Genomic DNA, 12,878 nt, shown 5'->3' with positions numbered 1-12,878 from the left:
ACACACACACACACACACACACACACACACACACACACAAATAAAATTTAAAAAAAAAAAGAAAAATAGGTTGGTGATACTACTTTGAGTTAGAAGCACGGTGGTGGAGACATCCAAATCTTCTATACTGCTAACTTCCTTTGAAGACCAGCAAGGACAAAGAACTAGGAAAGTATTTCATACCCAGCAAAGAAAGGTAGGCTGTTGCCAGGAAAATGGAGGATTATTTTGGCAAAGTAGTGAATGCTTGAGTATGATGGAGAGGTAATCTAGTGTCAAACCTGGTCAAAGAATTTCACACATGACGTGAAAGGTCTGGTTGTTGAAAATGCTAGAGAATTTGGCTGCTGACAAATGTACAGAGAGATAGTAATTGGTGTTTTTCATTTTTATTTCTCTTCACTCTTAGATCTACGGAATCCAGAAGCAGCACTGTCCCCAACTTTCCGTAGTGATAGTCCAGTGCCTCCTGCACCAACTTGTGGTGGCCCTAAGTCCAGCACAGCTACTGTAGTTCCTGAATTAGCTACAGACCCCGAGTTAGAAAAGAAGTTGCTGCACCATCTCTCAGATCTGACCTTAACCCTGCCCACTGATGCTGTGTCCATCTGTCATGCCATCTCCACGGTAATGACCCAGTAGAATTAGTAGCTGCCATGTACTTTCTGTGTATGGTCAGTGTGTTATTGTGCTCTTCTCCCTCTTCTCTAGCCAGATGCTCCTGCTACTCAAGATGGAGTGGAAAGCCTTCTACAGAAGTTTGCAGCTCAGGAATTGATTGAGGTAAAGCGAGGGCTCCTACAAGATGATGCGCATCCCACTCTTGTCACCTATGCTGACCATTCCAAGCTGTCTGCCATGATGGTTGCTGTGGCAGAAAAGAAAGGTCCTGGGGAGGTAGCAGGGATTGTCACAGGACAGAAGCGGCGAGCAGAACAGGACTCAGCTACAGTAGCTGCCTTTGCCAGTTCTCTAGCCTCCGGTCTGGCCTCTTCAACATCAGAACCAGCCAAGGAGCCAGCCAAGAAATCAAGGAAACATGCTGCCTCAGATGTTGATCTGGAGATAGAAAGCCTTTTGAACCAACAGTCTACAAAGGAACAACAGAGCAAAAAGGTAGGGCCCATAGGAATGCTGAGTGTGTTCCGGGTTGTAGTTGTGCCTCAGAAGGATTTACCCATAAGATAAAGAGCAATTCTTAGAATTTTTTTCTGAGGGTTTAGAGCAGTGGTTGTCAACTGAGCATGATTTTGCCGCAGACATATGTTCATGTAAAGACATCTGGCAATGTCTGGAGGCATTTTTGTTGTCACAGCATGGGAGTCCTATTGGCAACTTGTAGGTAGAAACCAGTGATGTTGGTGAACATATTCTACTGCACAGGATAGCCCCCCACAATAAAGAATTGTCTGGTCCAAAATATGTCAGTAATGCCAATGTCAAGAAATGCTAAGGTCATTGAATGTTTGGAGAGGTCCTCAGATCAAGAGAAATCCAAATATATGAGTATAGGTAGAGAAGTACCGGATAGTCTTTGGACCAATAATTAGAAAAATTGATAATTAAATAGCATATATGTGCAGAGTAGTGGTTCTGGGTATTAGAATGATAGGCGTTCTCATTATTTGCTGCCTCTAACTTTGTGAGTTCAGGTTAATTTCTTTTGAGAATCTTCTCATCAATAACACGAGGAACACCAGAACTGTTAGATTCTGAGTGCTAGCATTGTGCCTCGCCAATAAACGGAAGTGGGTAGTTCTGTTTTATTTTTGATGGTGGTGGAATAGCTTAATGTGTTGGGTTTTTTTTGTTTTGTTTTGTTTTGTTTTTTTGGTGGAACTGGGAATTGAACTCAGGCCCTTGGAGCTTGCCAGGGAAGCACTTGTTCTACTGAGCCATCTCCCCAACCCCTAGCTTAATGTTTTGCAGTGAGAACCAAGCTTTTTTTTTTTTTTGGTGGCTCAGGCTGCCTGAAGGGCAGGTCTGGTAAGGCAGGTGGAGTTGGGGATTAAACTGCAGCATCCTGCTCCTGACTGCACTTGCATGAGTAGGCGCTTAAACAACTGAGCTACCTGGCAGGCCCCCTCCAAGCTTCTTAAAGTTTAATTGTATCCTAAAGATACATCTCTTAGCAAGGCCTACTACATGGCATCCTGAGGCGTCAGTGGTCCCATATTGTTTGCTGTTTTAGGGGGACCTGGAATATAGCTCAGTGGCATAGCACTCTGCCTGGCAAGCGCATGGTCATGAGTTTGATTCTTGGTACCAGACAACAACAAAAGACTATTACAAAGTTTTGGTCTTTTATCCCTTACTAGACATTAATGTCAGTAGGATTTGCAGAAGTGGTTTAAGAGCTGACTTGATCTGTAAACCCTTTTAAGACCAAGGCTGCTTCTGTCACAGGTCAGTCAGGAGATCCTAGAACTATTAAACACTACAACAGCCAAGGAACAATCCATTGTTGAAAAGTTTCGCTCACGAGGTCGGGCCCAAGTGCAAGAATTTTGTGACTATGGGACCAAGGAGGAGTGCATGAAGGCCAGTGATGCTGATCGACCTTGTCGCAAGCTGCACTTCAGGTCTCTGGGGAGGAGTGAGGTGGGATGGGCTTCCCAGAAGCAGTCATTCCTTTTCACCATATATTCCTTCCTGTCTTAGGGGTTCTATCTATAAACTTGTTATTTAGTTTATTAAATTCTTCAGATTTTGAAAGTAAAATTTCAGAAGTGGCATTGTGTGGGAAGAAATAGAAGCTACACTTCCAAGTAGATTAGATTTTAAGTGACCTCTTATAGCAAGGCCTCTCTCATCTCTGATGCTTAGAAATTCTTTTTTTTTTTAATTTGTGTGTGTGTGTGTGTGTGTGTGTGTGTGTGTGTGTGTGTGTGTGTGTCCAACTCAGCCCACCAGGGGGCTGGTTGGCATGTGGTGCTGGGGGATTGAACCGCGGTCCCTGTGCTTTACTAAGCTCGTTCTAAGTAGGTGCTTTAGACCACTGAGCCATCTCACCAGCCCTAGAAATTCTTTGCAAAGAGGATGGTCACAGACAAACAGGAACCAAGGTTCTTAGAGCAGTGAATATTTTATTTTTAATGTACTTGGTACAGGGCCTCACTATGCAGCTTGGACTCGTAGTGATCCTCCTGTTTTCAGCCTTCCAGCACTGAGATTACAGGCATGTGTGACTACCACCAGCCTCAGTGGCCAGCTCGGTGTACCCGGGGGTGGGGCCCCACAGCATGTGCTGGGGATTGAACCCCAGTCCCTGTGCTTGCCTAAGCAGGCACTTAGTGTGCTGAGCTATTTCGCCAGCTCCAGTGAATTATTTTCTAATCAGCCAACTCTTTTTGGACTATGTTCCTATAAGAGGAAGCAAAGTCTTTGCTCTTTAATATGAATTATGGATTTCTATGTCACTTGTTTCCCCTTTCTTAAAAAAGTCTTGGAAAGAGCTGGTGAGATGGCTCAATGCTCTAAAGCACCCACTTAGAACAAGCTTAGTAAAGCACAGGGACTGCAGTTCAATCCTCCAGCACCACATGCCAGCCAGCCCTGCCCCCAGATGGGCTGAGCTGGCCACACACACAAATAAATAAATATAAATAAATATATACTTTAAAAAAAAGTCTTGGAAAAAGTACTAACACCAGAGAAGATACAGAGAGGCCAGAGAAACAGAAAAGTTTTAAACTATTTGGAACTTGAACTGTACAATCTCCTGTGGTATGCCATGTTAATCTGATTTCTTGTTTTTATTTTCCCAGACGTATTATCAACAAACACACTGATGAATCTTTAGGTGACTGTTCTTTCCTTAACACATGTTTCCACATGGATACCTGTAAATATGTTCACTATGAAATAGATGCTTGTATGGATTCTGAAGGTCCTGGCAGCAGTGATCATACACCAAGCCAGGAGCTTGCACTCACACAGAGCGTTGGTGGTGACTCCAGTGTGGATCGACTTTTTCCACCTCAGGTACTATCTGCTCGGAAAGCTCATCTCAATTTATGGACTTATGTCTTGAGTAGGGCAGTCATGCATGTAGGAAAGCAGGACATAGTTCAACAATCTGCTGAGTGGGGTGGAGTGGGATAGATACAGTCAAGGGAGTAAGAAAATCAGATGGAAAAGAGGGACTGGGGCCATGGATCCGAGTGAAGGAACAGATGATGACCAAAATACCACCTCATGCAGTGGATCTGTTGTGATATCCGCTATTTGGACGTCAGTATATTGGGCAAGTTTGCAGTTGTGATGGCTGACCCACCCTGGGATATTCATATGGAGCTGCCCTATGGGACCCTGACAGATGATGAGATGCGCAGGCTCAACATACCAGTACTACAGGATGATGGCTTTCTCTTCCTCTGGGTCACAGGCAGGTAATACAGTTAAAGACAAGTAGGGATGGGCCCATATAGTACATAGTATTGGGTGACAGATAAAGCCCCAGGTTGTCCTAGGTTCCTAGCCCTACTAAATGATCCATTTAGATTTTTTTCTCCCTTCCATAATTCTTATACAAATAATATTTTGAATTATATTTATTTCTACATTTGCCCCTTGAGAAAGGTCAGGTCATAAACAGATACTTTATTTCCCACCCTAGTGTTGGGGGGTAACCTCAGGGACTCAGTATGTGTTAGACAAACACTAGTACTGAGCTGTATCACCAGCTGTTAGTAAAATTTTGAGCTGTGATCTTGCTAAGTGCCCAGGTGGCCTTGAACTTGTGGTCCTCTGCTTCAGCCTTCCAAAGAGCTGCCTGTAAAGTCGTGTGATCTGTTTTAGCTTTCTATTTTAGATTCATCCTGTTACCCTAATGGTGTCTTACAAATGTTCATTGAACATCCACTGGGGGAAAAAGGGATTCCAAATTCCAATGTTTACACCAGATGTTTTGAAGGGTAACTGACAAAATTGGTATACCAGTTGTTTAACCCTTCTTTCTAGAGCCATGGAGTTGGGCAGAGAATGTCTGAACCTCTGGGGGTAAGTAGCAGTTATGTTGCTTTGAGGGAAAATAAGTATGTATTGATTGAGGGGCTGGGGATATAGCTCAGTGGCATAAGAACCTGCCTGGAAATGGAAAGGTCCTGAGTTCAATCCCCAGTCCCATCCCCCCCTCAAAAAAAAAAAAAAAAAGTATTGATACAGCTGTGAGAAGGGATCCTAGAGTAGTACTGTGATCCCTTGCCTCTAGATGGTACTGCCCCTCAACTATGGAAGTATGGTTTAGGATTTCTGTGTTATTGGGTACAGGACCTTGCTATCCAGCTCCGACTCGTAGTTATCCATTTTTTTTTTTGGTGGAACCAGGGATTGAACTCAGGCCCTTGCGCTTGCCAGGCAAGTGCTTATTCTACTGAGCTATCTCCCCTGCTGACTATCCTTCGATCTTAAGCCTCTCTCATGTACTGATTACAGACATGTGCCACCACACCTGGTTTTGGTGGCCAGCATGGTGTGCCCAAGGTTCCAAGGCTGACATAGTATGTAGTACTGGGGATCGAACCTTGGTCTTTGTGCTTGCCAGGCAGGTACTTAGACCACCGAACTGTCTCCCTATCTCTAAAAGTATGGTTAAAGCTTCTATTCTGCTCCACAGTTATGAGCGGGTAGATGAAATTATCTGGGTGAAGACAAACCAACTGCAGCGTATTATTCGAACAGGTCGTACAGGCCACTGGTTGAACCATGGCAAGGAACATTGCTTGGTAAGCATTAGTAGGACCTATTCTGTGATAGGAATTTTTTTAAATAAAAAATTCAGAAGTATAGTTTCATAATGTAATTGTGTTCTCTGTGGTGAGCAGGTTGGTGTCAAAGGAAATCCTCAAGGCTTTAACCAGGGTCTAGATTGTGACGTGATTGTAGCTGAGGTGCGTGCTTTCTTTCACATTTTTCTTATTGATTGTATCAAGTGTATTCTCATCCTAGGGATACCTCGTTTTTGTTTTGTTTTTTTAAGTATCTCATTTGGATTATAACCTAATAGATCTGCAATCTTGGCAGGCAAACAGTAGCTAGATTTTTATTTCCTAGGTTCGTTCTACTAGTCATAAACCAGATGAAATCTATGGCATGATTGAAAGACTGTCCCCTGGCACTCGCAAGATTGAGTTATTTGGACGACCACACAATGTGCAACCCAACTGGTAAGGTGACTAGACAAAAGGCTGGGCCATTGGTGGCAAATCTGTGGCTTGTATGCCACAGCAAGCTGTTATCACTGAAAGCTCTAAAAGGTTTGCCATCACTAGGCAAGGTCCTATAACAGGCTGCTCAAGGAAAGATTAGTATGAGCTTCACCTCACATTGCTAGTCTGTAAGTGGGCTTTCAGAGGATTTAAATGGTTTAAGCTTGCATTTTAAATGTTTTATGCGATTGTGCAATATTCATTGGAAACCTTCAATTCTAGGAGTCTTGCACAGTTCACAAGTGTCGCGCCCCCCCCCCCCCCCCAGCCTCCATTCCTGACTTTGTTCCCGCATGGGGGTCATCCTCAAGACATTCCATAGAATGTACCTGGTCTGCCCCCTGGTGGTTCCACCTCTTTAAAAGACGCTGCCAGAATTTTATTTATGGAAAGAAATAGTAATTTTATTTATGGAAAGAAACTTGCAGCACCAACTGTCTGAAATAGGTTGATTAGATGTCAATTACTTATCTTTTGACAATACAGATCCAGCTCTTTTCTCAGTGAGTTCTCAGGATTGAAGCCAAGGCTGTGTGTGTGGTGGGCAAGTGCTCTACGAGAGCTACTTTCTGAGACAGGGAACTCAAATTGTTATCCAAGCTGGTCTTAAACTTGGAACCTTCCCATTTCAGCCTACTGGAACTACAGGCGTGCCCATTATGTCCAAGCTTGTTTTAACATTAGCATCTATACCAATTCTGATTGTTTTTGAGACAGGTTCTCACTGTGTAGTCCAGGCTGGCCTTGTACTTTTGCCAAGCTTCATGAGTCTTAGTATTGAGATATGCCATTGCAGCTGACTCAGCATCTGTGCCAGGTCTTACCAGGGATATTATTTTGATGTTACAGTATTATAAAAAGAATAAGTATCTCTGATGTGCAGTATTAATGAAAGGTGTGCATCCTTTAACTATATAGAAAGTGCTTAAATTCCAGGATGTTTGGCTTGCTCACTTTTCTCCATTAGGATCACCCTGGGAAATCAACTTGATGGGATCCACCTATTAGATCCAGATGTTGTTGCACGATTCAAGCAAAGGTATCCAGATGGAATCATCTCTAAACCTAAGAATTTATAGAAGCACTTCCTTACAGTGAAGCATCCAGAACCATGGCTCCGCAAATGTTTACACCTGAAGAGTTAGTATTTGTACAGTAACTTTTATTTAAATAAAGATTTGTATTGTAATTGGGATCTTGAGGTGGAACTTCTGCTTTTTTTTAAATTTTTACTTATTTGTGTGTGTGGCCAGCTCAGGGCGGGCTGGCATGTGATGCTGGGGGGTTGAACTGCGGTCCCTGTGCTTTGCTAAGCTTGTTCTAAGTAGATGCTTTAGACCACTGAGCCATCTCACCAGCCCTACTTCTGCTTCTTGTGTGTTGTGCAATTCTGGGAGTGTTAGCTACTTCACTTGGTCCCTGTGATGTTCAAAGTTAATGGAAAGTAGTGACATCCTGGTAGGACTGTTGTAGGATCAAAACGATTAGCAGTTAATATATTGAGCATAGGTGAATAAGTACATTCCCTAGGACAGTATTTCTCAAGGTAGGGATTCTGAGTTTCATTGGAGATTATCACCTCAACATGTTCTGTTATACCTAAGTGACTATGCTATTTTATTTGGAAGTTTATTTCCAAAACATACGTACAGATGGAAGTGCCTATAGAGAATTAGCCTTAAAGTAAAAAATGCCTCTGGCCTGTTATTTAGAAGCTATTTCATCAAACAGAATACACTCTTTGGACTGGTAGAACCAAGGGGTGTTCAGTTCTACCACTTATAAACTCTTAACATGTCAGGAGAATGCTGACTACATAAATATTAAAAAGGAATAACCTTCTGGGTGATATTTTCTCCACAGCTCCATGTGCCTGTTATAGACTACTCTATTCAATTTTGAGACAGGGTCTCATTTTATAGTTCAGCCTAGTCTTGAGTTTGTAGTTAGCCCCTTCTAAGTACTGGGATTATGCATGTACCACCATGGCCAGCAAAGTATTTGATAGTGGTTCCTTAGGGTTTTTTTTTTTTCTGTTTTGGAGACAGGGTCTTGCCTTGTAGCTCAGACTGACTTGGGCTCCTCCTGCCCCAACATCCTAAATGCTAGGATTATAGGTGTGTACTACCATATTCAGCTGTTACTTTTGCTGGGTATAAAAAATTGAGCCCAGGATTTTTATGCTGAGCTGATGACATCCATAGCCAATTTTTATTTTTTGAGACAGGGTCTTGCTAAAGTCGCTGGGTTGCTCAGGCAGGGCTCAAACTTGGCAATAGTCCTGCCTCAGCTTCTTTAAGAGTGCTGGGATTTTAGTCACGTGCCAATACAAGTAGCTGTAAGGAGGTACACTTGATGGAACAAACCTTTTATCCCCTTTTTTATGTGCTAAGGATTGAACTCAAGGGCCCTTCTACCACTGCACTATATCCTTAACCCCTTATCCCTTTTTAAAATGGACACTGTTTTCTCCTAGGCTCAAAGCTAATCCTTTCCCATCATTGTAATGGGCAGGTCCTATGACAGTTATACCAAGTTTTGTGAAACAACACCACCACCCTACCATCCCTATGATTTGCTTATTTAAACTTCCTTCACCTTTTCCTTTGCTATTATCTTGGTATTTTTACTTGCAGTTGAAAGGAAAAAGAATCACAGATTATGGCAAACTTATTGACCCAGCTCCACAGCTTTGCCTCTGAAAGGGGAGGCATGGGACATGAAGGACCATGGTGAGTTGAGATCAGGCACTACCAGAAGCCCAGCTTGTGTTTCAAAAACAGGCTCTTGGACTTCTTCCCAGCGGATAGACCTTCACTGGCTTGGATAACAGAAAAGACTATTTCACAAATACCACGGAGTTTGAATTTCTGGAGGCTACCCAGGCCAAAAATACATCCCTAAGAGAAAAGGACACACAAAACAAAATACGTAATTAAAACCTAGATACACTTTTTAACTCGTAAATAATTTTCACTATTTCCTTCAACATTAAGGTTAAGACAGTATTACCTAAGAAACATAAGCAATGGGCCTAAGAGTAGTAGAAGCAATGGCAGTCTATAAGCTAGGACTCTGAGACAGGATATACAAATATACCATGTTTCATGGATATAGATAATTTTAAGAAAATCGGGGTTAAAGGGAAAATGATACCAATTTCTCATTCCTTTGAGATTATTTGGCTGCTTATTGTGTTGCTTTTCACTTATGCCCAACCCCAATTTCTTTTTTTGTACTGGGGATCAAACTCAGGACCTTGTGTTTGTCAGTCAGGCACACTGCTGAGCTGTATCCCCAGCCCCCTCACCCCCAAATTTCTGATTCCCTAAGGACTGAAAGGCTGACAATTTAGAATTACAGCTAGAAAGCATGAAGTATCTTTTCTTTCAGTATCATTCTGGAGATATAGGGCCTCACATACACCAGACAAATGCTCTAGCACTGAGCTACACTCCCAGCCTCAGGTATAAGCTCTTTTTGTTTCTTTGAGACAGGATCTTGCTTAAGCAGACCTTGAACTCATTATGTAGGCTTGTACTGAACTCATGGCACTCCTACCTCAGCCTACCAAGGGCCAGGGTTACAGGTGTGCACCACCTTTCCTGGCCTGTAAACTCTTTTTAAGCAGAGGAGCTTTTCCAGTAGCCTCACTAATGAGATCAAATATATAGCAATCCACTCTAAGGAAATGCTGATTATATTCTCAAGGCTCCAGCATTTCTCAACATAGTTAATTTAACAGCACCCGAGCCATAAGAACTGTAAGCTCACCTGCAGTGCTTTACCACGCACTCATTGCTGCAGTATTCATTGTCCCAGTCCTTACTCACGACAGGAGGGTTCTCACAACCAGACCTCACACATCGAGGCTGAGGGGAGAGCACCACAGGAGACCCGCTCACCAATTCAACATCCATCTGAGAAGGAGATTCAACCTGTGAGAAGAAGACAACACGACAAAGGTGGATTGGGATGCTACCCTGTCAAATTATTCTTGGGATCTAATGAGAAAAGAGATTTTACAATTCCTCAAATAGGGGTAGAATTCTCCCCCCAAAAGTGGGTTCTTGATCTCCCCTTTATTCAGTTTTAGGGAATTGCAAGCTGAATAATATGAAGAGTCTTCCTAGAGGGGAAGTCACAGCATATGCTAGTGCTCTTAAATTTTAATCCAGTCCACAACACTGAAATAATGTCCCTCTGAAAAGTATTAAAGTATTGGGTAGAGAATGTGAGATGCACTAAACTAGAAGGGGATATTAAGAGGAATATTCGCTGTTATGAAAAGGAACTTGCAGATTCATAGACTTTTGTGTGGATAAGGTATCCTTTAAATGATTGTTTCATTAATTACAGAACTAGAGTCTAAATAGTAACCCCAGCCCCTTCTATTTCAGGGATGCTAAGAATCAAACCCAGGGACTCATATTGGGCAAATAGTTGCTCTTCCGCTACTCTACATTCCCCAGCCAAGACCTATGTTTTAAAGTGACTGGGGATGGGGGAATAGCTGAGTAGAATAACCACTTGCCTGGCAAGTGCAAGGGCCTGAGTTTAATCCCCGGTTCCACACACACACACAAAACCAAACATATACACATATATACACACATACACATATATACACATACATATACACACACACACACACACACACACACACACCTGCCTCCCCACATATATTTAAAGCATCAAGCTAGGCTGTTAACATCTTGTAGAGATTGAAGGATTTAATACTGCTAAGTTAAGGATCCCTGGGTAGTCCACCTCTGCAAAATAACACTGTAGGCTATGTTTTCTCTAGTCAAACCACACTGATGCCTCTACTCACTTCTGACTGCATATGGTAGAGGATGCCTAAAATCCCAGCATTTGGGGAGACTGAGGCTGCAGGGTTGCTGTGAGTTCAAGGCCAGCCTGTGCTACAAAGGAAATCCTGTCTCAAAACTAAACAATCCAAAACCCAGCATGGTGGCAGCACATCTATAATCCCAGCATTGAGGCCTGGCCCTAGCTCAGTTCTTTAAGTGGCTGCTTCCACCAAGCTGTCAGCCTCAAGTGGCTCTAATTCAATCCCCACCACTCTCCAGTCAACCAAACAAGCCCTGAGGGCATTCGGAGCAAAAAAAAATCCTATAATCCCAGTATTTTGGGAGGCTGATATTGAAGGATCCTAAATTCAAGCTCAGCTTAGATAACTTAGCAAGACCTGTCTTAAAAGCTGGAGAGAATCCTAGGTTTAATCATTGGTACACATGCGCAAGCACACACAGGAAGTCCTCTTAAATGTTTCTTTGACAGAACCGGGGATTGAACGCAGGCCCGTGCGCTTGCCAAGCAGGCGCTTAGTCTACTCAGCTATCTCCCTGGCCCCTTAAATGTTTCTTAATAAAAACACTATGGGTGTAGATGGGAAAAATCAGAGGGAGGGAACTCTTGAGGTTTCATACTGATCACCAGGTATCAAATAAGAGCAGCATCCCCCTGCACCTTTTTAAATAAATGCTTACACATTCCACGATTTACAGAAATCAAAAGCAAGACTCACCTCAGGAACAACATCTGTGATCATCTCACAGATTGTATCAGGAGTGGCTGCCTCCACTGTGTGGACCTCAGGGCTGCTATTCACAGGTTGCTCAGGACTGCTTTCCACAGTAGGTGGCACTACAGTAGTCTGCATTTTCAACGTGGGTGGAGGCACAATCTTACTCTGCAGAGGAGGTGGCTGTTGCTGTAAGTTGATTCTAACTTTCTGAGGTGGAGGCTGTTGCATGGCCTGAAGTGGAGGAGGCTGCTGTAGAATGGTAACTTGCTGCTGAGTTGGGGGCTGAGGCATCTGTTGTAATGGAGGTGGCTGTAATCGGGGTGGAGGCAGCTGCATAGAAGCAGCAGCTGCTGCCGCTGCCTGCAACACTGACCGAGTGACAATCTGGGCTTGCTGGCTAGGCTGGATCGTAGCTGTACTGGTTTGGCCCAGCTGGAGCCCCCGGGAGGTCACCACTGTGGCTGGGATAACAGTAACCATACCTCCTTGAGACATGGTAATAGAAGAGGGCAACATCTGTTTGGTGATAATTAACTTGGTGATATTTGGCTGACCCCCAGCCCCAGAAGATGCTTGGTTTGCCACATAGGATGAAAGAGTGGAATTAACAACAATGCAAGGGGATAGTGCAGTCGACTCTGTTGAGGCTGGTGCTGGAGATGCTGGGTCAACAGTAGCCACAGGAGGTGGTGAAGGAGTCTGGGCTGGTGGTACTGGATCCAATTCCACTGTTTCCACAGTAGCCTAAAAGAAGACCAAAAGAATCATTGAGAGTTTTACTCTCCACTGCAGGATATATTCATTCCAGTGACCTCTCAATAAAAGATACATTATGAACTGAAAACAAGAACTGGGCCGGGGAGATGGCTCAGTAAAATAAGTGCTTCCCTGGCAAGCACAAGGGCCTGAGTTCAATCCCTGGTTCCGCATAAAAAAAAAGAAGTAGTAGCTAAGAATACTGCCTTTGATAAAGCATACAGGGGAAATATTGAATAGACAGACTATCAGGCAAGGTTTCTATGATGTGCAATTTAAAAAAAAAAGCGCTATTTAAATATTTCTTTAAGCTTTTAATACTACTTAGTGTTAATAGGTTCAACAGACTTTTTTTTTTTTTT

General features: G+C 43.1%; 2 protein-coding genes across 3 annotated transcripts in view; one reads left to right on the top strand and one right to left on the bottom strand.

Annotated features, from left to right (window-relative positions):
* Mettl3 (methyltransferase like 3) overlaps positions 1-7,414 on the top strand; it is a 13,984-nt gene extending 6,570 nt beyond the window's left edge. Inside the window, exons 2-11 of the mRNA XM_004648084.2 lie at positions 410-627; positions 712-1,116; positions 2,407-2,582; positions 3,768-3,984; positions 4,204-4,391; positions 4,963-5,001; positions 5,618-5,726; positions 5,826-5,891; positions 6,055-6,167; positions 7,177-7,414. Coding sequence (XP_004648141.1) covers positions 410-627; positions 712-1,116; positions 2,407-2,582; positions 3,768-3,984; positions 4,204-4,391; positions 4,963-5,001; positions 5,618-5,726; positions 5,826-5,891; positions 6,055-6,167; positions 7,177-7,288 — 1,643 coding nt within the window. The 3' untranslated portion in view covers positions 7,289-7,414. The remainder of the gene's footprint in view (positions 1-409; positions 628-711; positions 1,117-2,406; positions 2,583-3,767; positions 3,985-4,203; positions 4,392-4,962; positions 5,002-5,617; positions 5,727-5,825; positions 5,892-6,054; positions 6,168-7,176) is intronic.
* Positions 7,415-7,574: 160 nt separating this feature from the next.
* Positions 7,575-12,878, bottom strand: part of Tox4 (TOX high mobility group box family member 4) — a 29,532-nt gene continuing 24,228 nt past the window's right edge. Inside the window, exons 7-9 of one of the 2 annotated variants that reach the window (XM_023708354.1) lie at positions 11,761-12,504; positions 9,984-10,147; positions 7,575-9,109 (exon numbers count right to left, since the gene is read on the bottom strand). In XM_023708354.1, the coding sequence (XP_023564122.1) occupies positions 9,049-9,109; positions 9,984-10,147; positions 11,761-12,504 (969 nt within the window). In that variant the 3' untranslated portion in view covers positions 7,575-9,048. The remainder of the gene's footprint in view (positions 9,110-9,983; positions 10,148-11,760; positions 12,505-12,878) is intronic. The other variant, XM_004648081.2, reaches the window with a different exon arrangement.

This window comes from Octodon degus, unplaced genomic scaffold, assembly GCF_000260255.1.
Source record: "Octodon degus isolate 3935 unplaced genomic scaffold, OctDeg1.0 scaffold00352, whole genome shotgun sequence".
Classification (NCBI taxonomy): domain Eukaryota; kingdom Metazoa; phylum Chordata; class Mammalia; order Rodentia; family Octodontidae; genus Octodon; species Octodon degus.
The sequence above is the reverse complement of the archived record's forward strand: the minus strand, read 5'-3'. Positions and strand labels throughout refer to the sequence as shown.